The sequence below is a fragment of the Oryzias latipes genome, chromosome 10 (genome assembly GCF_053564925.1).
Source record: "Oryzias latipes strain Hd-rR chromosome 10, Olatipes_Hd-rR_3.1".
In the NCBI taxonomy this organism is placed as follows: domain Eukaryota; kingdom Metazoa; phylum Chordata; class Actinopteri; order Beloniformes; family Adrianichthyidae; genus Oryzias; species Oryzias latipes.
This window is the reverse complement of record NC_136246.1, coordinates 33,923,829-33,950,750: the sequence shown is the minus strand read 5'-3', so window position 1 is coordinate 33,950,750 and position 26,922 is coordinate 33,923,829. Positions and strand designations below refer to the sequence as shown.

Sequence of the window (26,922 nt, the reverse complement as noted above, 5' to 3'; positions counted from 1 at the left end):
CAGTCTAAAAACTGAACACATAATTCAGCCAAACCTTTTTACAGATGACACCTGGATGACAAACTGTTTTTTTTAAAACCTTTGGGTCCATCAGACTTGGTTGGAATCTAAAGGAATGGATGAATTCATCAGAGCGTGTTTAGCAGACTCAGAATGAGTCTTCAACTGCAGAAACTTTAAAGCTCTCTGCGACTTTCTTCAAATACACTCCAGCACTTTGATGGGTGTGAGTGCTGAAGTCCCCCTTTAATCTGGTCCCACAAAGCTGATTGGTTTTGTCGTTTTGCCAACTTGTGTTAGAAACGTCAATCTTTCATCATGTAGAGACGCTGGAGGACCGGCGAGGGGTCCAGTTGCATGTTGTTACAGCTCTTTGAAAACATTTTCTGCATTTGGAGATTCATGTTTTCATCAAAGTTGCATGACTTCCAGCAAAAGATCAAACAAGAAAAGGGAAAAAAAAGTCAGCCTTTTTTTTTCTCCATTCCACGCATTTCAATGACTCTCTCATCTGGAAAAAACACTTCACTTAGCTTCAGCTCAGCCACAGCCTGGAGGTCAAAGGTTTAGCATCAACACAGTGGACGAAAAAAAAACTTCTTCAGAGACCCGGAGCGACGACAGCGATGCTGACAGAGGAGCTGAATGTGAGCTGCCCTGAAACCAGAGCTCATTTGAAGGTAATCAAGCTTGATGCTTCTGACTTATTTAATTCTGAAGACGCTCTTCTCCCTCTTCTGGAGACACGAACACAAGAAACCCGACATGAGAACAACCGGAGAGCCAGCAGCATCCCACCTGAGGGCGGCTGCTTCCAAATCAGCTGGATCAAAACTCAAGAATCTTCACAGTCCTCGTGACACCGACAAGGAAACGGTCAGGAGTTCTGGACTGATCCACCCCACACAGAAAAACAGAACCAGAGGAAGCAAAAGAAAGAAAAAACGACCCGCAAACGAGTTAAAACGGAGACAAACGTCCGGACGGACCGGGAGGAGTTCTGAGGTCTGTATGCGGACGAATGCTCAGTTACACAACGCACACTAACACATTTACATGATCACACTGATAACAATACACACACAAATAAACCAAATACACCTACACAAAAACAAATACTCATGCAACAAGCACACATTAACAAACAAACCAAGAGACACACATAGACACACTAACACACAGGCTAAAGGGAGTGAGTCTGAACGTCTTGTTGCAGAGTTTACTTTTCATCTTCTGCGTGGGGTTGTGAGATGTGCTGATGGAGAAAAACTGTCCTCATTCGTCTGGGTTGGTGTCCAGGTTCCTATTTCTGGAGGGAGGAGCCAAAAGGGGTCCCCGTCCTGGGTGGGCGGGGTCTCCAGCCAAGCTAAGTGACCTTCCACTGCTCCTTAGTTCAGTGATTAAGCCGGAGGTCATGGTGGAACCAAAATGTCTGAAAGACCTTCAAAAAGCTTCTGCCTCATGTTCAGAAGATCCGGTTGAATCTGATTATCAGCGTTCATCTCCATGTTCATGCAGAAAAATCTGAGGCTCAAAGCCTCCAGGAGCTTCAGTCCCTCTCAGCTAGTTCAAAGGTCAAGCAGCGTGTCTGCAGATGATACTGGACATAATGAGACCGCCACGCCATCACGCCAAAGCAAACGCTCACGTGCAGCTGTGAGGAGGCACGATGGGGACTCTCCTCTTCCTCCAGCTGTCAGAACCAAAACTCAATGATCGACAGTGATTGGCTTTAGCTGCTGGGTGTGCACATGTGCTCATGCACACACACACACACACACACACAACCATTTCCCAAAGCTTCTACTGGAGAAATATTCCAAGCTCTTCTCACTAAAAGCAGTTCATCTGCCTCAAGACATTCCACCTCATTTTGCCAAACTAGTGTGGCATTCCTCCTCCAGTATGACACACACACACACACACACACACGCACGCACACACACACACACACACACACACACACACACACGCACGCACACACACACACACACACACACACACACACACAGTGAAGTAAAGTTAGTTCCTCATTACACTGAAGCAGCTGTATGCAGTTTCTGCAGAAGTAAACTTTATCATCCCCAACCAAGCAAACAGCTAACCATCTAACTAACCATAACTAACCATCTAACTAACCATCTAACTAACCATCTAACTAACCATCTAACTAACCCTCTAACTAACCCTCTAACTAACCATCTAACTAACCATCTAACTAACCAGCTTAACTCAGTACAAATTGACCTCATCATGTAGTGTTTCTCACAACACCACCCTTATAGAACATAACATAGGACCCCTCTTAACTGTAAGAACCCATTTCTCTCAGTCTGTTCAGTGTAAAAGAAATATAATCCTTGAGATTGACTAAATTAAGATTATTTAGTAGAGAAGATTCAAAGACAAGACAGAGAGAGACAAAACTGTTTTTATCCTTCCAGTGAGTGTAAAGAAGCTCGGCCGTCCATTCCTTTGGTTTTATTCAGTTCATCATTTGAGGGAAACCTTATGAAGGAATGTGCCTGCAGTTCGCTCAGATGCATGTGTGCTGCTGCAGCTGCTGCTGCTGCTGCTGCTGCTGCTGCTGCTGCTGCTCTGCTGCTGCTGCTGCTGCTCTGCTGCTGCTGCTGCTCTGCTGCTGCTGCTGCTGCTGCTGCTGCTGCTGCTCTGCTGCTGCTCTGCTGCTGCTGCTGCTGCTGCTGCTGCTGCTGCTGCTGCTGCTGCTGCTGCAGCTGCTGCTGCTGCTGCTGCTGCTGCTGCTGCAGCTGCTGCTGCTGCTGCTGCTGCTGCTGCTGCTGCTGCTCTGCTGCTGCTGCTGCTGCTGCTGCTGCTGCTGCTCTGCTGCTGCTCTGCTGCTGCTGCTGCTGCTGCTGCTGCTGCTCTGCTGCTGCTGCTGCTGCTGCTGCTGCTCTGCTGCTGCTCTGCTGCTGCTGCTGCTGCTGCTGCTGCTGCTGCTGCTGCTGCTGCTGCTGCTGCTGAGGAGGAGATTTCTCACCTACCCAAATCAATGTAACACATCTTATATACAGAAACTGGTAAAGACTTTGATGTACAATTCCTTCAAGAAAATGAGTCATACCCCAATTATGTGTTAACCAAGATGTGACCTTTGAGAAAAGTCTTAGATGAAAAAAAAGGGCTGACAAAAGACAATAATTGTAACTCAATGTTTATTTATTTTCCAAATTTCTCCTTAAACTGATTCTTGAATTTGAACCAATAAAGCTTTTTAGAAGTTAATCAAATGCTGAACTTCACTGTTTCTCCACAGGAGGATGAGTTCAGATATGGAACAACTGCAGGCAAGACATCCGAAACTGTCAAATCACAATAATATAATATGTACTTTTTAAAAACTTTTGACCATAATAGGTTGTTTTCTGTGTTTATTTTCCAAATTTTTGCCCAAATAATACTGTTTGTTTAAGTTGAATTTTGGAGAAAAGACGCTTGGACTTCATCCAAAGCTCTTTGGGACTTTACATCTTGTTGTATTTCTGTTTACCATTATGTTTATTTTTTTTTATTAGTTTCAAACAATAATAACAAATGTATCTTCTGAACATAAAGAATAATAAACTAATTATAACAGAATAATGAAAATAAAGAGTTTAGTGTTTAATGTCAACAGGCTGTTCTCCTGCAGCATCAAACTGTCAGGTGACTTCTATTAGGGGAGGAGTCTACCTTTGACCGCTCTACCTATCACCTATCACAGGAAAGGCGCTGGACCCAGAAAAACTTCCCATGACGGCTTTAAAACAGAAACATGAACGGGTGATGTCATGGAACGCTGTGGGGACGGTCAGCAGGTTCACACTTCCCAGCAGCCTCTGCAGCAACTGGATCATGAATTCATTTGTGGGTCTCAGGGTTTGCTCCGCCCCAAACATCAGTGGGGGGGTGGGGGGTCACAGCATGACACAGAACACATGTATGACTCTGCAGAGTCCTTCTCCAAAACATAAACCAGATTGTTAGCATACCTTCAGTGAGTCCGGGTCAGTATGCAAAGCTATGCATGAATGTGGGTGTGTGTGTGTGGGTGTGTGTGTGCGTGTGTCTGTGTGGGTGTGGGTGTGTGGGTGTGGGTGGATCTGTCCACATTTTTATGTCCTACAGTCCCAAACTGTATTGTAAAACCCTCATAGGAGGAGTTTCAGCCCAAACTTCCCTGCAGCCGTTACCGTGACGACACAGACCAAGTTCCCACCGGGAGCCTTCAGGTGTGTCAGCCAGGCGTTTATCTCCACGCCGCCTCCTTCCTCCCCTCTGGATATTTGCATGGATGTCAGGAGGATGACGGATCTGCAGAGGGAGTAACGCTCAAGAGAACAACCCAGATTTACAAATCTGATGAGCAAACGTCCAGACTGATCCGTGAGGATCGTCCTTTCACCTCCACAACCAGGAGGCTGATCTGCATGAGACAAACAGCAAGACAGTTTCTGGAAACTACAAATCCTTATTGATCACTTCACACATTGATGATGACGTTTGCTGGTGTTTTGGTTGTCGTTGGGTTTCAGAGCCCATCTGACGGGTTTTTTACGAGGACAAAGAGGCATTTCTTCTGGTCTGGATCCTGACAGAACACCAGAGCTGCTGTCCGGCCCAAAACGCCGGCAGATTATTTTGTCTGTTCTGATCCTCGGCAGCGCCGGCCTTAACCGGATGCACACAGACCTGCAGGGAAACTCTCCGCAGAAACAAAAGAAGCAAAAGAAAAAGGGGAAAAGTTACAGATGTGGAGCTCTGTGTCAACCTGTGACCTCAATCCTGTAATTTAGCATCCAGAGATTAGGGGGAATAATCCAGGAAGAGGTAGAGAGAACCGTGTGGATTAATAACGTGTTAGCTATGCATTCCTAAGGCTTTCGTTCAAAAATGTTTTATTGAGACGTGAAGTTTTTTCATTTTTGCCCCTAAAACAGATTGGCAGTAAATGAAAATACAGCAGAGATGGATGAAGACGAGGTCAATCAGGGGATTAGAGAAACAGCTGTCCACTGAGCGTGCACGCACACGCACACGCACGCACACTGACAGCAGACTAAAAGGGCTGCCTTTGAGGACTCAAGCCTCTTTAAGCGCTTCAACGAGCATCTGAACCACAAACCGAACGCACTGATCCAATGCATGAAACATTTATGACAAATAAAAGTTGGTGAATTTTTCAGAGCTGCCGGCTCTGCTCCATCCGTGGAGCAAAGCCCGAAGATTTGCTGCTTCTGTTCTGGTTGATCAGGACGATTCTCGTCAAGTCAGACAAATAGAGAGAGAAACTTTTGAAGACTGAAAATGACATTCTTCCAATAATTAAAAACAAATATAGTTAGGATCCTACTTGAGTGCCAGGAAAGCTGAGCTGAAGTCCCACAGACGTTTGTGGAGCAGATTGGAGCTCAGAATAAACCCAGGAGCATTTCATCCTGACTTTGTGCAATCCAAAACTTTCCCAAAAACCTCTGAGGACTTTGGGAGAACTGCAGCAGTTTCAGAGCAGAGAAGAACAGCACAGCTCAGGATCTAAGCTGAAACATTCGGCAGCGTTCAGGAGAGACGCTCCTTTTTAAGAAAACTGCTCTGGAATTCTAAGAAACACCAGACTCTCCAGATAAGTCAAGATGTTCCTGAGATCTCTGTACATCCTGCTGACAGGACACAGAGCCAAACCTGGCAGAGGAGGAAGAGGAGGAAGAAGAGCGGGAGGACGAGCAATGTGTGGGAGATAACGGCAAAGGGAGGAGATAAAGAAGGAAAGGAGAGAGGAGACGAGTGTTTCCTATCCCAGCAGACACTTGAAATGATACGGAGAAAAAATATTGGAGAAAAAAAAACGACAACATCTCCTCCCCTTATCTCCTCTCCACAGGGCAGGAGGAGCGCCGATTCAAGGTGAAGGAGGAGGAGGACGTATTAAATCAAACCAGAGGAGCGAGGGAAACTTGTAAGGAGGACAAGAAGAAAGTGTGGAGGTATAAAATAGAGAAAGAAGCAAAGGAGGATGAAGAACAAAGTGGCAGAAGAAAAGAGGGAGTGAAAAAGGAAAGAAAAAAAAACAAGTGTAGGGAGAATAAAACTTGCAAAGGAGGAAAAAAACAGGCTGAAGTTAATAGATGAAGAGGAAGAGGAGGGACAGAGAGATGAAGGATGTTGCCAGAAAAAGATGAAGAAAGGAAGCTCCTTTTGCTCCATAAAACTCTGAGCTCAGCCAACCGCTGCGTCATTTTCTGCCTCAGCGCCGGGGCAGCTCACACACACTCGCACGTGCACGCACACGTGCACACACACTCAGAAGCAGCAGGAAGCCCTGGTCATGCCCGTCCTGCAGGCTCTGGGGATTTCTGTTCATGAGCTGCAGACTCACACGGAGAGCTGCAGGAGTCTGCAGGTTACACAAAACCCACACACACACACACACACACACACACACACACAAAACTAACCCTTCAAAAGAACCGTGTCGGGTCGTAGAGGAGCCCGGATTTGCATAAAACTCCTGAAATGTCCTCAGGTTTTGATTTAGAAACTGTGAATTTCCAGGAGGTTAAATGAGAGCTGCACTAAGGGTTAAACTATGTAAATAACTTTATTTTTACATTGTTTGTCTTTAACTGTAGGACGAGCATCTCTCTCTGTCTCTATAAGCTCTTCCTCTGCACAAATCTGAAAAATAAACTTAACCAAGTTATGGAAGCTAAAAAATCATATTTACTGTATGCCAGTAAACAAACAGCATATGTACATGTTTAACTTTAACACACAACAGCTGCACAAACACGACGAAAACAAACTCTATTTTAAATGACTTTGTGACATGAAGAAGAACCTGAGGCGGCGCCTCCATCAGTCTAGCAGAGGCTAAAACCCTCTGAAAGGTTTGGAACCTGCAGAAGTTTGTTGGTTATTTGCTTGTGTGTTTGCTTGTTTGTTTGTTTGCTTGTTTGTCTGCTGCAGAAAAGCAGAAACATCTCAGCTGCTGCTGAAACACGGAGACGACAAACGGTTGGTTGTGGTGCAGCAAACCAGAGCAGAGGACCAGGAAAACGTTGGAACAGCAGGTTCTGCTGTAATTGACAGCTACAGAGCAAAAACAAACAACTGATGACCACCGAGTGATCATCTACAGTTATCTTCAGAGGAGAGCCGGCGTCTTCGTCCCCCCGCCACGGTCAGCACTGTGAATCATCTGCCTCCATTGAACCCCACCTCCCTCGCTCACATGAACCGCCCTCAGATCTTCTCTGACTGCATCCATAAATCTGCTCCGTGGTCCACGAACGCCGCCTCCAGCCTCAGCATCCTTTTGTGAGCATGCCCATCCTCTGAACAGCCGTTCATGGCTTCTTCAGAACATCCAGCTGTTGCGCTGATGTCACATCCGTCCTCATCCCTCGCAGATAGAACCTGTGATCACCCCCCGCCCCACCCCGCCAGCTCTGCTTCATGGTTGGTGTGGAGGACAGAGCTGTGCTTCACCCTGCTGACCCCAAACGCCCAAAGCTCTTTGTTTTTTACCAACATTAGTTTACATCAGAACGTTCAATATTTTGTACAAAAAAGGTCGTTTTTGAAGATACTCCGACAAAAAAAAACAAAAAACAGATCAAATCCTTTTTTATGGAGTGTCTCCTTTTCTTTTTCTGTGCAAAAATCAATGTCTGAAGAGGATTGATTCTCAGGAAAACAACAGAATTCATGGGAAAAAAAACAAACCGAGTCTCTGCAGGAGTTTATTCTAAATCACGTACGTAGCAGCTTTTGAAAAGTACTTAAGGATTTTCCAGTTAGTCTGTCTCTTCCTCTGTGGCATTAACTCTATAAATGTGACCCGAATCCAAAGGGTTGGATTAGCGGACCGGGACTGATTCTCACTTTAAATTCATCTGTGGATTGATTGGGGGTCGGTGGGAAAAATTCTGTTGCAGATGCAAAAGAGTTGCACCAGATTGGCTGAAAGGTGGAACCAAACAAACACTGCTAAATGATCTTCTCTGTTTGTCAGAGCGAAGTTTCAGCATCTGACCTGGAAGAGCCCTGCAGGGAGCCGCCAGGGGTAAGCAGCAAACAGGAAGGCAGCTCTGCAAACTCCAGCCTCCAATAACCGATCAATTACCCAGCAAAGACAACAAGGCAGAGGGGAGCAGAGCTGCGGGTGATTACGTCCCGCTTCCTGATTGATTGAGTCATGTTTGTCTCCCTCTCTCTCCGGTAGCTGTCACTTCCCTCGCCGTCACCTGTCAGTCAGGAGGAAGATGGAGGCGGTTGCTACGGCGACTGTACACTTGGCATAAGGTCCTCAAACACACTCTGTCTCCGCGACTCTCCAGAGACTCGCTGCTGACAGTCCCGACTGTCACTTAGCATTTGCTGTAAATTACTGCACTGTGTTCCTGAAAATGCTTCGCTGCACTGATACCCAAACACTGCTGCTGCTGCAGGACGGCTGCCGCTGCCGCACAGCTGCTCGGCCCTCTGGGGGAGTTTTTTTCCAGAACGAACAGACCTGAAGTCTGTGGTGTGTGACAAGAACATCAAATATTTTATCAACCTGTGCAAACTTTAAAGGTTTGTGGAAATCATCGGTTAGAGCTGGTATCCATTCACAGTTCCAGCTGGGATGAATCACATGACGCCATTTGTTAGGAAGAACCACAAATAGATGACATTTCTTCAGCTGCTTTTCATTTAACAAATTCAAGTTTCTGATTTGCAGACTAAGACTACAGTCATTTTACTAAACTTCTGCTCTTTCACAGAGTCGGACTCAAATAAAGGAAAAATACAAATAAACAGAAATATATAAATTCTATTTAGTTACGTGAATGTACAGAATGGAGCAGTTCCTGAACCCGCTTAAGCTCCTCCCATTGGTCTGCTGTTGAGAAGCAGCATCCTAAAGCTCCACAGTGACCCCCTAAACGTCCCCCCTTTGTGAGCCTTCCATGGATGGGGGGTCTGTAGGAACATCTGTGGATGATATTGGCTGCAGACATGCACGTCTTCTTCTGCTCCGGGACGATTTATGTCCACCGTGCTGTGAAGGATTCTTTCAGGAGCAAACGCTGAAACTGTTGTTGTTTTCTGAGGTCTCTGATGTGTTTGTTCAGGTTTGCATGCAGGGGAGTCCGTGCACAGACAGTTTTTGATCCACATCTGTTTTCTGTCGTTCTTTTTGTATTTAAAAAAAATCTACTTAACGTGTTTAGGTTAGATCTGGTTATTTTACAGCAAATCAATCTGTGTTCAACCTTGATGAAGTCCTTCATCCCATCCATCCTGGACACCACCCACCAGACCAGAGCGGCCGCCGCTCCCCCCACCCATCCATCCATCTCACTCCACCTTTTCCCATTCAATCATTCAGAGCCAGCCACTCCCCCCACACTCTCAGTTTTCAGCTCATTTGGCATAAATTCAAAAATTAGAATAAAAAAAGAGCGACTCCTCCGGTAAAAGGTCAAAAAGTTCCTTTCGGGGTAAATATTCAGGTGAGTGCTTTAGCACCAAAAGGCAATAAGCAGAGTGGCGGCGTTGTGAAAGGCCAGCACACGTCTTGTGCGGCGTCTGAATCTGTTCATGCTCTGAATATCAGGAGTCTCCGTTGACTCTTTACCCTTTAGATGAATCCCTCTGGAAACCGACTGAAAGCTAAATCAACACGATTAAACCTGCGCTCCACCTTCTGAAATACCAGCCAATATTCCGCTTCTGGTTGAGGTTTTTCTCTGAACTTTTGCTTTTTTGATTTTGCTTTTTTAGGTTTTTCGTATCCACAGATAAACAGCTTTAGCTTCTTCTCTGCATATGGAAACTTTAGCCACATTCTCCCATTGATGGCCTTTCAGAGCACACTGGGACATATGGAAGCTGTCAGTTCTAGTTTTTGTATTTTTTAAAGTTTCCTATTTGGACCCAGAGCAGCCCCCTGCTGTGTTTCTTTTACACAGGAGCCCCTCCTGTCCAACTCAATCCAAAAGATTTTATAATCTTTTAACTAAAGTCAGTTTGTTAAACTCTAATTACGATCTAGTCTACTTCAGTGTTTTCAGATCAGTTTATAAGAATTTAAACAAAACATTATAGGTAAAAATGATGCCGTCTTAAGTTTGGAGAAGCTTCAAAAACCCCAAATATCATTCGATAAATGTGGAAAAAATATTTTCTTCTAGAGAAACGCAGAGATGTGTGACTTCTGAAGGTATAGAAGACAAAAAAGCAAAGCAGATGCAGATCAATGTTCTCCTGCTGCTGTGGATTCACAAACATCTATGATTTCCACAGAAATAAAGTTTTCTTTCTACTTTTGGTCAGAAATTACGTCAGAACCAGAAAAACTTCAGAATAAAAGCATGTTGTCGGGTCAATAGTAAAAACGAAACAAAAAATGCATTTGCTCTGCCAGAGGATCATGTTCACCTGCAGACAGGTAAGAGTTCAGCTGAGCAACATCTGACCTCTGACCTCACCTGAAGCTGAGTCACACAGCCAACACACACACACACTCACACATGTGGTTACATCGTCTCTTCATCTCCTCCTTCTTTTCTCTCTGCAGATTCCAAAGCCTCTTTGCTCCATGGATACTGTTGTCTGTCTTGTTGCCCCTCGTGCATGCACGTGCACGTGTATGTGTGTGTGTGCAGACGCGCATGTGTGTGTGTGCCTCAGGCAGGTTTCCGTCCCACTTCACTTGTGTTGTCGTAGCAGGCGGCGCAGACACAAACACAAGTCGTTCCTCTTGTTTTTCCGTGTCTCTGCAGCTCCTCCTTGAAGATCCTCGGCTCTGAGAGTCCATGCTCCGCAGAAGTTCTGGTTCTGACTGGAAACCTTTCAATCCACCACCCACAGCTCAGAGGCTTTCTAAGCCTGAGAAACAAATGACATCTATACTTAGACCGCTGGTGGATTAGGAAACGGAGGAAACGAAGGCTTTGAGTGCAAACTAGAAGCGCTCAGCAGCTCTTCTGCATAATGCCCTTCTGCTGTTCAAAGCTGTTTCAGCTCAGAGAAATGTTTTACCTCAAAACAAGGATTTCTGCTGGCAGCCAAAAAACTCTGTTTGCTGAATTTGGGATCACTCAGGTGGAAATTCTCACCTGAAGGACTTTCAAAAAGAAGTTAACGCAGCAAGAAGGAGGTCCAACCACTAACAGACCTTCTAAATGGAGGACCAAGTCAGGCTTGCTTTGCCAAGTTGGTGTCATTTGAAGTTTCTCTGACATGAAGTCGTAATCTTTTGACGTTTCAATTTTTCCTGTGCCCCTCCAAAGCCTCCTCTGGCCACAGCGCCCAGTGCACGCCCAGCGTGGCGGTTAGCAGGATTCAGAAGTTCACACCACAGAAATGAGGAGCACAAAGCTTATCTCCAAAACCAAAATCCTGTGATGAAGGTCTTTGAAGGGCCCAGATCTGGAACAGACTGGCTGGCACCGTTTTGTCAGTCCTGATAGAAACGGTCCAGAACCGTGTCTGAGGCTGTATTTAACAAACTACAGGATCTTTTAGTGATGGGATGAAGCTGAGGTCCTAACAGCAGCGCTCTGGAGCCGTGATGGAATGCAGATGTCGTCTGACCCGCCTCCACGCTAACCGAGGCGTCAGAATCACAGTGGCATCTTTGGTTAAGAATGTGTCCAGGATGTGGGCCTCTCCTGCTTCGCTACAAAGATCCCTTTGTGACCAGAGGCACCACCCTCATCCTCCACCTCCATGCCGTACCTGTTCCAACATGTCAATCATGGAGCAAATCTGGAAAAATATCCATAAATGTTTGGGCTTTTCAATGACAGTGTTTTTTTGCTGAATTGTTTAAATAATAGCTTGATGGCAGCAGCAGGATTCTCCAACCTGTGCCTCCATCAGAGGAGATTAAACCCAGCTAGCTAGCTTTTCATTTTCTAAGCTGTTCAACTAAATGTCCCTGGAATGACAGACGGATGCTCCAAGCTGGGATCTGCTGAAACTCTGGGAGGAGAGCAGGGTCACCATGGAGACCAACAGCCTTTCATTTTGGAGAAAAGTCACTGGTTATCTTGCAGATCCAGTGGCGGCTGCAGCTTTGAATTCCTCACAAGCGTTCTGTCCCATGACCATCACTCATTACAGTATCTTCTCCCGCAGAACACACTTCCATTCTTCCGTGGCGTGACGTTAGCGTGCGGCGTCCGGCTCAGACCAGGATCTGTGCTCCAGCTTTTCCTCTCGCCTCGTGTTTGACTGACAGGATCTGAAAGCGCTGTGACTTTCGGGGCGCCAAAGGCCTGATGGCAGCACCGGCGTTCTGCTCCCGCTCTGTCAGTCAGACAGCAGGGACACGTGTTGCTGATTAAAATCACCTGTTTCAAGTCAGTTATCACTTAATGGACGGTAACTGGAGCCGATTATGAGAGCTCGGTGTTACATTAACACGTCGGCGAGATGGGAAACAGATTTCTCTGTGACTTCCAGGGTGTGCCGGTTTGATGGTAATTGCTGCCAAAGCCTGAAATTAACGAAAGGCGGTCCGTGGAGCTGCAACTGGGTCATTTTGGTCTTTCACACCAAACATCAAAGAGGAGACCCGTTCAGCGGCTTTCTGGCTTTTCTGGTAAATGAGACGGTCTGCAGACGCTCAGCCCGTTCAGGACTAAAGTGCTGCTTGAGGGGGTCATGGGAGGTCGTGTTCGTCATGTTAAGGGTCACATGGAGATTTCTTTTTAGCTTCGGTTGTTCTGTTTTTATTTATTTTTTTCATGAATTATCATTTTAACCCACTTTTGTTGTAAATGAAGGGTTGTGCCAAAAAGCTGCGCTAGATCCTTCAAAATCAAACTGCATTATGGGAGATTTTTAAAAACATGAAAATTGACAGCCTTAAACAAAAAAGTTTTTATATTTTAGGGGTTTGTTTCCAACAAGTTTTTAGAGGACAAATAATAAATGAAATGACTTTGTTTCAGGTGAAGGCTTTGTAAAATGGAGTTAATTTTAAAGCAGTTCTCAATAGTCTTGAATGTTAACTTTGAGCTTTTTTAGACGCCAAACCGCCTTCCTTCATCTGGATGTTCTCAGTCTGAGAAACCCTCCTGGTGAACCTGGAAAGCCTTCATCATAAACCAGTGAATGCATCAGATGCACAGGCTCGACTGTTTTCAACAGAAAAACATGAAGAGGTCCTCTCAAAATCCAACCAACCCCCGAGGGCAGAAATCCATCCCAGATTTTCAACCTTCAGAGCAAGGCCTCTCCATCAAGTCCTACATCTTCCTAGAGGTAAAACATCTCCACCACACCTTCAGTGAAAAGCATCAGATGCTGAAACTCCTCCAACTCTTTCAATCTGAGATTCTTCAGAAGACGTTTTTTCCAAAAGTTGAACCCATCCACCTTCAAGAGTTCAGCTTTGGCTCTTTGTCACTCATCCTTTTCTGACTGTGAGGTTGGAATGTAAACTGTTAAACCGACTGCAAGGTCTAAAGCCTTGAACCAACCACCTCTAAACCGACTCCAACATAGAGCACAGTCATAAGGGAAGTTTCTGTATGTGCAACAACTCGTGAACGTCTTTTCCCAACACACAATCCATGACTGTGGTGTCACTGGTCTGCATTCCCGATCGGAGCCTGAAGGCAGCTCCCACACGCCCTCTTTGGGGCGTGATGGATGGATGGATGGATGGCCTTGATGCTCCAGGATAAAACCGGTTTTCACAACAGGATCACACTAGAGAACACCAGGCAGGCCGGTGTCTCAAGCCCGGCCTGGCTTCAAAGATGAGAGGACGACGTGAATCAAACTCAGTTAAAAGCAAGAATCTGGATAACAGGCAGAACAGCGGCTGCTCTGAGAGACTCTAAGGAGCTTCGTGCCACTCTCTGACATTTTTAAATCTCACCTTCAAACACTGAAAATGTGCTTCTGCAGAGGCTGATGGTGAAAAGCAGAACTTTTGTCAGGAATCTGACGTGGAAATGTGGCTCCCACTGTTGCAGAGCATGAAATCTGTCAGTATGTGGGAGAGGGGAACAAATGCTCAGCTCAAAGCTTATATAAACCCAATGACAGGCAGCGCACACACACACACACACACACACACTGGGCTTCTCAGCCAAAGGCCAAAGCTTTTCAAAGAAGGAGGGATTGTGCTGAGCTCGATTGGATGGAAGGAGCAGGAGATGTAAGGGAAGGAGGTCAGTCAGTGCTATGAGTCAGCACACACACTGAGAAGCGTGCGTGTGCTCAATCCACTGCGTTTCCATGGAAACGGCTGAGTTGACCTGCGTAAAAGCAGGAAGGATGCCGCCGGACTGCTTAATGGGGACTCCAGACAGAAGGAGGAGCCGGGGATCTCACCATTAACCCCCAGGCTCCCGGATCTTCAAACGCTGAGCTTGAGGGACGTTTTGACCCCCAACCTGTGGCAGTTTCTGCTTCTGCATCGATCTGCCGAGTTCAAAGTTTGGCTGTGAGCCTCTGCGTACGTAGCAACATGGCGTTAAAACAATGACATCATGGAGAGAAACCAAACTGCAGATGAGTGAGCATGAAAGCCTGACTAAAGAGTCCCGAATGTTTGTTTTGTCCCATCATCACCCTCCAGCCCACTGATTTCCTTCAAGTTATTTTATTACCTGTTTGAAAGCTGGACTTTGACTGGCTGCAACCTGCGCTGCGTTCACTAACACCAGGGAAATCTGACGTTCATTCCAGCCTAGACATGAACACTGCAGGAAACACTCACATGCAATAAATCCTGGTGGAACTGTCAAAGCTGGGAGGCACTAAACATTTGGGCTAATCCCCGCTACTTTTGGCAACTTTATGTGGGCCAGACGGCGCTCAGAAGTCGCAGGCCGGGCCAAAAAGGGGTTATGGCGTGTTACTGTGTGAGCCAGATGTGCCCTTGAGAAGTGTTGGAAGATTCAAGCTCGGCTCAAAGGCTGAAGGAAAATGCAGATTAAGTCCATGTCTGGAGCTGAAGGACTGAACTGAACATTGCTTGTTGTTGCTGGTGCTAAAGCTTTCATCATGAATTCAAGGATTTTTTTAAACATCTCGTATTTCCTGCATCTTTGGAGTTTAATGCTTTCAAAAGCGAGCAACACCGAGACACAACTTTGACCCAGAGGCACAAAAACCTCAGGAGATATCTAATGTCTGTCAGTAATGCCCTTAATGCCCAATAAAGGCATATCTGTCTTCTGGGACATAATCATCTGAATACGTACAGGGAAACCGATTTTGGAGGTTCACAAACTTTCTTGACCCGCTGCAGTCTGGGTGGGACTGGCTAAACTTCTAAGATGAAGCTTCTGCAGGTTTTTTATTTGTACTGCAGACCAGCTTCTTCATCTTGAGTCTGGTTTTGTATTACCTTTTTTAAACTTTATGTGGTCCTTTGGTTTATTTCAAGTCCCTTGAGTTCAGCAGTTTGGGATCATCGCAGCTTCTCTCCATTTATTCGTGTTTCTACATGTTTTCAAAGCCACAGTTTTCACTGATCCGGGTCGGGCCCTCTGTCCGGTTACCAGTTTGTCGCTTCCATGTTTCTGGCTTTGGCAAGTTTCAGTTTTCAAGTTTCGGTGCGGTTCTGTCACGGGGGATCCTGCCTTCACCTGGAGATGGTTGGGATAAGCTCCAGCATCCATTGTGACCCACACAAGAAGGAACTCCAGAGAACGGGTGGAGTGTTTGGGTTTTTTTATAGGCGTGTTTTCATTTTTATTTGTTAAATGAATTCCATTTCCAAACGCTGGCCTGTGGTTCATATTGCATGGAACCGATAACAGAAATGTAAACAGGCGAAAGCTTTATTTCCCAAATAGAAAGGCTTCGTTCACAGAGCAGCAGATGGAAACCTCTAAAAATGAAAATGCAATGAGGCGTTCCACGTTTAAAAACAGAAGGGAGCCAGGTGAGGTCAGCAGGTAACCACGTTCATAGTGAAACCATGAGGGGTGATGGTGTAAAACGCCTGTGCAGAAAAAAACTAATTTATACAAAATCTGGTGCACTTCTGTGTCAGTAACTCTTAATGGAAGGAGTCAGTCTACAAATATAAATAATAATTACCAGAGAAGAAAATTATTTCAAAGACATAACACAAACAAAATTCTGCTTTAATGAATGAGCTTAGCTCTTCTTTTTCCTCCTAATTAAGAAATGAGAATTTCTTTTATGCATCCAGATGATGGAAAATTCAAAACAGAAACATTTATTTTTCTTTACAAAAATGTCCTCCATAAAATGAGAATGGAATACTGTACCTTCAGCATCTTTCTCCCAGCACTCCTCCAAACCCAGTGAATGCACAGAGAGCGCCACTTTAACACTTTAGCAACATGTTTATTGAAATAAAATCTGTTGAACTATAAAACATCAGAACAAAACACTGTACACATATTTCCTCTCAAGTAAAAAGAGTACATGACTGATGGAGCAGTGAATCTGAGCGCATGACTCCGACTACAGAGGGTAAACAGCAGCCGGCGGGAGCGCCGCCAAGCTGCCAACCTCCACAGGAAGTCTGCTAGAGCCTCCGAACATGGAGGCGGGTCCTCTGCGGCGGTGGGAACACAGACGCGTGAGTCTTTGGTACAGCGTTTGAACAGAGCTAAGCTAACAGCACACAACAGGAACGACATGAGAGAGGAACAGTGTGACACGTCAATGTACAGTCTGAACACCTTCATGTGATTGTCTGGTTTCACAGTGCACGTGACATTTGCCTCAAAATGGAGCTGCAACCACAGCAGATGTGACTCACAGCCACCTCCGACCCCCCCCCCCCCCTCCCCCCCCTTTGTTCATTAAATAGACAGAGCAAGGCACACTGGGTAAAAGAAGGCGATAGCGGGCGCCTAGAAAATTACCTGTCATTAATCTGTGCAAACAATTGACTTTTGAGCCCCACTGATTGGGAACAAGGCTAGTCATATTTAAGATCAACTGACAGGAAGTGCACAGCTTTAGAGACGCTTCAGGTTTTCCGCATCTTTGCCTTCATAGTGCAGGAACCTGCCTGATGCCATCCTTTTCTGTGACTCCCTAACTGAGCTGAAATTACCTTCAATTGGTCCGGCCAAGTCTAGTTCCTGGGACAACAAAGTGGTAAAAAAATAAAATAAGCCCAAAACAAAGAAAAACTCTGGAATTCCCACTTCAACAAAACAAAGCCCCCATGAAGAGCAGCTTTTAACCGAGTCAGCTCTATGGACAAAAGGGAGAACACTAACAAGCCTGAACCTTTCAAAGGTCAAAACACAAAACAGATGGAAAAAAAAAATCAAAAGAAAAGAAAAACTTCCTTCATTGAAAAACTTCATGGAAAAGTGACAGTTCAGACAAACAAAATGAATGGAAAACATGAAGAAACTAAGGGTGGATCCACATGGGTTTTCCAATATCAGCTCAGGTCAAATTTGGGTCAAATTTGAAAAGGAAACATCTGCAATTTAACAGGCAACCATCATTTAAATATTACAGAAGTTGACCATTTCAGAGAATAACTGAAAAACATTTAAAACAACAAAAATTCACATTTTTCAACAGTCTATTCTGGAAGCTTTCTGCCACCAGACACAGATATTGGTGCACCCATATTGGGTCAATCCCTTATCTGGTTGCTGTTCATTTAGTGGTATCCATGGTGAAGATAAAACCAAAACAAACTAAAAATGGTGAACAGAACCAAACCAAAAATCATAGGACTGAAAGTCTGACAGTGAGCAAGTGAATCAGTGCAGCTTTGGTGGGAAAGCATTGGCTGTACTCAGTAAGTCCCCGCGAAATTAACACAACCTGTTGGTCCAATAGATGCCGTTGTGGTACACTGCCGTGTTTGCGTAGTCTCCTACCTGTTTGTTGCTGTATTTTGGCGGATTGGCCTTGTAGCTGTAATCCGAATATTGGTCAGAGCCTGTGGAGTTGTTGTCGCCTGTTCCTACGAAGGTGTTGGTGGCGGGAAGGTCCTGAACGGCGAGGTGCTTCTTGGAGGCAGAGGGCGACTGAGGCTGCAACTGAATGGATGGCAGGGGAGAGTTAGAGCGGTAGTGGCAGCCTAGATCGGGGCTTCCTGGCTGGCGATTGAGGGGCAGCAGGATTCTGGGACTGTCGTTAATGTTCTCTTTGATATGGTTAAACCCAAAGCCTTTCTGTAAGCTGGCCTCCTCGTCTTCCTCCAGCTGCTTGGGCTGCTTTGGAGCTTTGTTCTTCTTGCTCTTTTTCCCTTTGCCATTTTTAGGACCCTGCTTTGGAGCATAAAGATCTTTGTTCTCCTTCTTGCCGGCCTGGTAGCCGCTCTTGGTATCGTTTTGCAGCCAGTATCTGATAACCACCACAGCAACAATGATCAGAATCACACCAGCTATACCTGCAAGGCTGCCATACACAATGTTGCTTCGTTGAGCAGGGTCGTAGTTGGGATCTCCAGCGATGTCTCTGTCCAGAGGCGTGTAGAGACTGTGGCCAACCAGTCCTTCGATGAGGGTCACGTTGTTTGTGGTCTCATTGACATAAACGTGGACGAGGGCGGTGGTGTGACGAGGAGGCTTGCCTTTATCGCTGACTCTCACGACGAGTCGGTGGAGCCCCTTGTGTTTGCCGGTGAATCCCTGAGCCAGTTTGATCTCTCCGCTGTTGTGGGAGATCTGAAAAAGGCCGTGAGGATTCCCTCCGGTTATGGTGTAATACAGCTCAGCATTGACTCCAGCATCAATGTCCTCAGCTTTCACCACCTCAACAGGAGTATCTGGCGGGGAGCTTGGCTTCAGGTGTGTGTAGGATGAGTTGGCAGGTTTCGTGACGTAGGGGGCGTTATCGTTCTCATCTAGGACATTGATAGTTACACCAACATAGGAGGATCGAGGTGGGTCACCGGCATCAACAGCCTTAAGACGGAAGGTGTAGGTACTTTCCTTTTCCCGGTCAAAAGAAATGCTGGAAAGAATGGTTCCTGTGCCGTTTTGGATGATGAACTTGCCATTGTCTGGTTCCACAAACAGCGTCACCTGGGAATTCTCCCCCTTATCGGCATCACTGACAGTAACGACGCCAACAGGATTGAGTGGAGGCATGTTCTCATTGACAGAGAAACTGTAACCACTTAGCATAAACTTTGGGTCGTTGTCGTTGCGGTCTTCAACATTTATCACCACTATTGCAGTCCCAGTTTTACTTGGAACACCCTTATCCGCTGCTGCCACGCCAAACTCATAACGCTCCACATCTTCACGATCCAACTGGTTCCTCACCCGAATCTCCCCAGTGTTGGAATTAATCTCAAAGAGGCTGGCAGCCGACGACTCAATGATGCTGTAGACCAGCTCTGCATTGACTCCACTGTCTGCATCTGTTGCCACAACATCAATCACTTTATCACCAGGCTGATTATCTTCTGCAAAGTTCACCTCAAGCAGTGCAGGAGAAAAACTTGGTGTGTTGTCATTTATGTCTGTGACCTGGACTTTAAGGGAGTTGGTGCTGGACAGAGCTGGGTTCCCAGAATCCACGGCAACTATTTCAATCCTGTAATCCTTAATGCGTTCATAATCCAGCAGGGTTGTTGTCTGCAAGAAGTATTTCCTCTTTCGATCGTTGGCTGACTCACTTGCAGGTCGGAGCTGAAACGGCACATCTCCAGCCACCACGCACGTCACCACTGCGTTTTCCCCTTCGTCACGGTCAGACACTTGAACCAGTGCCACTGGGGTGCCTATTGGCATGTCCTCAGAGATGTTGGCCACAAAATTCTGGTGAATTACCAAACCAATACCTCGAATCTCAATGGCTGGTGCATTGTCATTTTGGTCCTTGATACTGATGGTCACCTGTGCCTTGGAACTCTTGGAGTTTGGCCCACGATCTCTGGCAACCACATAAAACTTGAGTAAGTTGTCCTCCTCTCTGTCCACCAGACCTTTGACATAGATGATGCCTGTGGAGCGGTCAATGCGGAGAAGTCTCTGGACAGTGTCGGAAGCCTGATGAAGGCTGTAGTCTATATCTCCATTGGCACCAGTGTCGGCATCGTTGGCTCTCACCTGCACAAAACAAAGTTTTCAGTTACTACTTTACAAAACATATAGTATTTTAAGAGGGAAATTTCTATTATAACGTCCCGTATACTTCTAGGGTCAATTAGCGTGTTAGCTTTAAAAATAGTCACGCGCTGTACTAATGCTCCACTAAGAAGCTCTGCGTGTTTTGCTGAGTAAGTCTAGGTTTCTACAGCGTGAAACATAATAGACGATCAAAGCTAAGTGCACACAACCAACAGAGCCTGATCTACTGGCCATGCAGCGGGTCATTGGCATTTAATGGGCAGATGAGTGAATGTTAATGTTTCTCTCATTATCACAAAGCCAAAGCTCCTCTGCACCCATTAGGAAACCTGAGAGGACGGGCCAACTGCAGCCACAATCCGATTTCAAACAGATCCAAACCCAACTTTTATGGAGATAATTAGTCAATTAGCCGGTACGAGCAGTCAGCAAAATATCCCTTAGTTTGTCCTGATTTGGGTATTTTTAGATTTTTTTTTTAAATCCACCACTTTTTAATTGGAGACATTAACAGTGGCTGTTAAGAGAAGTGGATTGCTAAGTAGGTGCTGCTGGTTCAGCATTCACATGTCTTCATCTGGGACTAATCATGACACAAGTAGGGGGCTCAACAGTAAAGGCTAGTTTTTTTAAAGGCTAAATCAGAACCAGTTGAAGATGAATCAAGACCTTTTAAATATAAAGTCTCATTAAAAAAATTAAAAACAATATATTTCTGAGAAATACTCAAACAACAATCAAAAGTCAACTGTAGAATTGACTAAACATGGTGCATGCCATCTTAGCTTAGTGAGATAGCTTTAATCATTTACCAAACAAAGCTAACAGTCTTTCTACAATTTTGTTGAGAACATTCAACATTTTTACTACAAATAAACATAATTATCGTATCCATTTTATTACTATACCAACATAAAAAGCTAGTCAAGAATGTGAAGTGATTAGAGTAAGGGGTGTAAAGATTAAACGATGGATTGATTTCTATAATCCAACCAGATCGATCTGTCTGAGGCAAGAGTTGTTAATCACATCAACCTCTAGGCCTATCATTTTCAAATTGTTTCAAAATGAAAGAAATCCATCTAAAATCTGGAAAATTCATTTAGATTGAGAAGTGGTATGTTTATTTTCCTATAAGGTAAAAACCACCCAGTAGATCATAGCAGCTAACACATGTGATGCAGCAAAAATGGATCAGTCCATCATTCCAGTTTCATGTGTGGAAAAACAACAGTGGGCTGAACTTTAGGATCTCACATGTGAATGGATTCATTCTGGTTTACTTGTTTGTTTGGACACATATTTCATTTACACTGGATGATCTGAAATAAATCCTAGAATCTGGAAAACTTCACTGTTCAGTAGCAGGAATTTCTGTCTGAGTGACACTGGTAGAAGTTTGGATGAAGATGATCTGGATCCACTTTAGGTCAGTGAATCGGATCCAAATCGTATTGTTCAAAATAAACAGATATCGACTATGAATCTTATTGTCAACCACAAATTATAATATGAATGGTTGATAAAAGAAATCGTTACACACCTCGTAAATGAGTTTTTAGAGATATAAGACAAATGAAAAATGTTAACTATGTAATGCAGCAATGTGTCCATAATCATGTGTTCTTGTAACACAAACTGGAGTTCAAACTGACACATAATGAAAATCTGGTTTCCGTTTGCGGAAGATCACAGGCTGACACGCCAACCCCCCTGGATGAGTCACTGATCCGGGTCTGAGGGGTTAGGCTAAAAAAAAAAGCACCAAAGTGAAATCATAATTTCTCCCGTCCATTGATTTCCTTTTGGCCGCTGTGGCTCAAAGCTGCAGATATCACAGAAAAAGCAGTGAATTATTGACAGTCTCTGAGAATTGTGTATTGAAGAGTTGAGCTGCAGGAGCGCGGGACTGCTGTGATGAAGCAGCTCTGGCTGCTCTCCAAGGCCGCGGCGTCCAAACCTAACAGGAAGTTTAAACACCCTTTATCTGCAAGTTAAAAATTAGCCAGCAGGGCCGACTGGTTTGTTTACCGAGAGGAGTGGTGTCTGTTGGGTTTACGAGAAAAGAAGCCTCACAGCTCGGCTGACCGACGTCTTCTACTTTAAATGTCAATTATAAAGACCCCCAATCCAGTTAAAGTCTAATCATTTAAGAGGGTCAAAAAATTTAAACTGCGCTTTCCCCTTTACCTGTATGACAGACACGCAGAATGGCTGGTGTCACTTTTGTTAGTGAAGAGCTCTATTCATATGAGACACAGAAATGCTGGTGACTTTATTCTGAAGCCGGCTGAAGGGAAGACTGACACAAAGCCAAAGTTCTGCTAAAGTCAGGGTTGCACATGGCTGCGTCGCTCACGGACAGCTAAAGCAGGCCAGGCTCCTCAGTCAGGATTGTCGCGCTGCCTCTGGAGCATCACTTTTCAAATGCACGCCGAGTGAAATGAATTCTGTGGCTCTCTGAAATGCAATGAGCCACATCCAGAGCAATAATACCAATAAGCCCCATGGATAATCTCATGACTGACTCAGATTAAGTCATGCACCGCGAGCTGGAAGGTTGGCTGCTCGCGCCGCAGCCAGGGAGGGAGGGGACAGGAAAATTGTGAAACGGTTCGTCGGGATGTTGTTCAATGAGCCGAAGCGAGTCTCCCCGCTCTGCCAGCTGAAGCCCACATCACATACCGGCGCTCGCGTCCAACAGCTCAAAGGTGAGGTGGAATCAGCGGTTAATATGTGACTACATGCAGCGATCCCACGCCCCGCTTCACCTCCACTGCACCATCTGTCTGTACGGATAATTGAGCAGCGTGTTAAGTGGCGTCCCCGCGCCGCCTTGTCCTGCAGCTTCCAGACTTATCTCCAAAAGGCCAAAGGTACTTCAGCAATGTTTGGTGACGGTACAGCGTGCGGCAGCAGTGCACCGACACGACTGATAATGAAAAATGCTTCTCACATTTTGTTTTACCAAGAAAGAATGAATCCTGTTCTGAAAGCTTTTTGGGAAGGAAACCATCCACAGTTTAGCCTCTTCTGGCTCTTTCTGACAAAGGTTTCTGTTTTAGAAATATTTTGCACATATGAATACCTCTCTGTTGTTGAAGAGAAGACCCTGTTTAATCTAATTAAGTCAACCACTGACCTGAAAGGGAACCAGCTGAACCGTAAAATACAATGTTTACATCCGTGAACGGGTCACCGTTCATGATAAACAACAGACCACGCCAACATCTCCAAACAGTTCACGGATCTGATAAAAACTTCCACAAGAACCATTTTCTTTAGGTTAAAAAATTACAGAATGAGCAGAACCTTCTGACCCCAGAAACTCCAACTGAGTTAATTACATCAACGTCTACACTTCCTTTAGCAGCACCTTTAAAGGAAGAAACACTGGAGAGTCGTTTGAATGAAGAAGCCTAAACGAGTGCGACTAGAAGAGAATTTAAATAATTCATTTAATTGGCTTTTAACTATTTTATGTCTTTTATGGATTTTCGTTTGTACATTTATAACCGTTTCTATCTTTTAATCTGTAAATTACTTCGGTGCTCGTACCTGCAGCACGGAGTGTCCGGGCGGACTGTTCTCCGGAAGCTCAGCCTCGTATTGGTTTTTCTCAAACTTTGGCGCGTTGTCGTTCTGGTCCGTCACTGTGATTCTCAGCAGTGCGCTGCTTGCCCTCGGTGGTTTCCCGCCATCCACCACTCGGATGTTCAGGTCATAGGAGTCCTTCTTCTCCCGGTCCAAGTTCCCTATGACAATCACCTGTGGAATTTTTTCATCAACATCTTCAGCAACTTGTAGGCCAAAGAGCTGATTGGCGTCCGGGCCGGCGCTCAGAGCGTACTCAGCCACGCCGTTGGAGCCTGAGTCCCGGTCCACTGCGACGGGGATAGAGAAGAGGGTGCCGGTGTGCGTGTTCTCAGGGATGGAGAGGGTGAGGATGGGCGAGGAGAACTGCGGTGTGTTGTCGTTGATATCGAGCACCTCGATGATGCCTTCGATCAGCCGCGGACCCAAGCCGATCCCCTTCACCATGTCCGTGATCGACACCTCAAACTCTAGGAAGCATTTGTCGTCTTCAAACAGGTTGCGGCAGTCACTCAGAGTCTCTCGGTCGATGGGGATCTCTGTGGTGTAGATTTCACCGGTCTTGCTGTCCACTCTCAAGTATGGCGAACCCACTTCTAGTTTGTAGAGGTGTCCGGAATCGGGCAGGCCCAGGTCCGCTGCCAGACTGCCGATCAGTGTGTTGGGCGGCTGCTCCTCAGACAGTTTGTAAATGTTGTTAGAGGGAACGGCGCCACAAGGAACCATCAGCACGATGGTCAGGAGCACCAGACATCCCCACCTCAGAACAGCCATGTCTTCACCGGACAGCATCACCCTGAAGGAGACAGAAAACATGCAGGAAAAAGATCAGAAACTGACGGACACGGCAGACTTTACCTTTACAAAACACTATGAAGCATAAATCTTTATTTGTTTTACAATATGAGCGTGAAATAAAAACAGATTGTGGTATATTTTCATGGGTCTGACGTGTATCTAGAGTTTAGCGCACAGTTTATTGCAAGAGTTACATTCGGAAACAAACCCACTATAGAAAAAACTACATGAAGTATTCAGCTTAATTTTTCCCAATAGTGTTTTAATGCTGTAAAACTCCTCGCTACACACTTTTCTGAGTCAGGTATGAGCAGTATTACACTTCTCACTGTTGTTGAAAACTCTCAAAGTTCAAATCTATATAGAAAAATAATTCTAGGATTCTTTTTGATGACTTTACAAACCGAGCACGTTCTGTACAGGAGAAGGAGATTGATTAGTAATGGTCTCCAGCCAATCAGGAGGCGCTGGGAAACAAAACAAAACAAAACAAAATCTGCAAAACAGCAAAAGATGAACTAGGAAACAGCGAGGAACCTGTGTGTACGGCTCCCAACGGTTCCACTAAACACAGAAGAAGAAAAAAGAGTGATGAGGCTAAAGACACTGATGATTGGAGCTGCCATTGTCCAACAGTTGAATGTTTTTACAGTGGTTCTATGCTTTTGGTGTAATGAACTCATGCATTCTGACACAACATGAGGAACTGCTGGATCAGTTTCTGGCCTTCCATGGATTATGAGAAATTCCTTTGTGTTCCTCATGCTTTACAGCAGTCACGTCGCGAATTATAAAGTCCCACTCCAAACATCTATTGGTCTAGTTTCAAAGCGTTCCCAGGGGTCTTTTAGTCATGATTATGCCATTTTTACACCAAAAAGTCGTTTTCTAGAACATCGTTTTTGCACAGCGGCAGGAGTTCATTTACCCTTCGAGTTGTCGGCGGGACTACAAGTCAATCCGCCCATCACCCATCAGTTTACGAGCTCTCCCGCTAGCTTACAGCCCCTCACAACCAACATTATCGGTGCAACAAAAATGGCGAGCAACATTGGAGCTTGATGTATCTACTTTTCTACAAGTGGATGCATCAGAATGGAGTGGAACAGGGAGCCTGTGGCGGCTGTGTCACTGCCACGAACTTTTCCAAACTGCCTTTTTCTGCACCTGAATCACAATGAATTTGAACAAAGAAATACACAGATATGCAGTTTTAAGCTCAATTTTCTTTTCTATACATCCTCATAATCTTGCTAAAATAAAAAAAAGTCTCATCTTCAAAAGCTCCAGGATGCATTTATACCCACAGAGGAGCCTGGCCTTGCAGAGAGGAGGTTTTATTTACAGTAAATTTCAGGCTGGCCCTGACCTCAGCGGCTGCCTGAACAAAGCCACGTCTGCCTTTAAATGTTTTTCCTCTCAAACTGACTTCTCACCTGGAGTCCATAACGCTTCATCTGAGCCAGACTTCCCCCTGAAAAGAGCTCTTTTTCTCTCTGTCTCCACACATCGCTTCGTCTTGGCGGTAAATCGTCTCAGACACACACTCTGTGTTTCATTCTGTAGGAGATTTTCGGCTGCAGGTTGCCGAGGTTAATCTTTTTTTCTTCCTCTTCTTTTATCCTCATTGATTTGGACACACACTCAGATGCACGCATGCTGAGCGGTGAGCAGGAAGTCACGCCGCTCTCCTTTTCTGTGCCCTCCCAACTCAGCAACACTAATGCAAACAAGTTGTTTGTTTGTCTGTGTGGGAGGGAAAGGCTCGAGTTTCCTCGGCCTACCAGCTCTCCTGCAGAGCCAGTGAGATGTAGAGGCGATGGGCTTTGTATCAGCTCATATAAATCAGCACTCGGAGATCAGCCGGCCGCTTCTTTGGCTCAGAAATGTTCCGTTTAACCTGGACCTCGGCTGGGAGAACACAAAGCAGCCGAGCAGCAGAGGCCTCAGCCGGCATCCACAGCACATTTCACATGAAGCTTTTCCTGACAAGCTCTACACTCCCAGAATGCTTTATGGGGTGTGGGCACATCCTAAATGTCTTCTGAAAAATGCTGGTATTTTTGGGGGTGTGCGCCACAACAGCCAAATAAATCAACATGATGTGGGAGGGGCAGAGTCACTGGCTGCTTAAACCTTTAATACCAGAGTTATCTGTGGTTACAGCAAAATAACACGCTGTTCAAGCTACTACAACTCTTACGTTTACGCAACTAACAACGGAATTAGCAATTCTAACGTGGAGAGAAGCAGCTCTGTGACGACATCAGAAAACGTAAAGTGTTGCATAACGACGCAAAGCTGCTTTTCTCCACGTCAGAATCAGCTGGAATGACTTTAATTGCATAAACAGTCGTAGACTTACAGAGAATGTTTTAGCTCCAGTTTTAACGAGTTGAAAAAACGAGAAAACATTCAATTGTTCACATCGTAGAATCTATACTCGTAAAAATACTTTTCTGGTTGTTTTCAGAATAAATGA

General features: G+C 45.3%; 1 protein-coding gene across 6 annotated transcripts in view; it reads right to left on the bottom strand.

The window, feature by feature from the left end:
• Positions 1-26,922, bottom strand: part of LOC101174755 (protocadherin-1) — a 158,207-nt gene that overhangs the window by 121,358 nt on the left and 9,927 nt on the right. For 3 of the 6 annotated variants that reach the window (XM_078954441.1, XM_078954442.1, XM_078954443.1), the window contains exons 1-3: positions 25,877-25,902; positions 23,607-24,438; positions 17,844-20,027 (exon numbers count right to left, since the gene is read on the bottom strand). In XM_078954441.1, the coding sequence (XP_078810567.1) occupies positions 17,844-20,027; positions 23,607-24,438; positions 25,877-25,887 (3,027 nt within the window). In that variant the 5' untranslated portion in view covers positions 25,888-25,902. Of the gene's footprint in view, positions 1-17,843; positions 20,028-23,606; positions 24,439-25,876; positions 25,903-26,922 lie in introns of those variants that run through there. The other 3 variants (XM_011480596.4, XM_011480594.4, XM_011480597.4) reach the window with 1 other exon arrangement.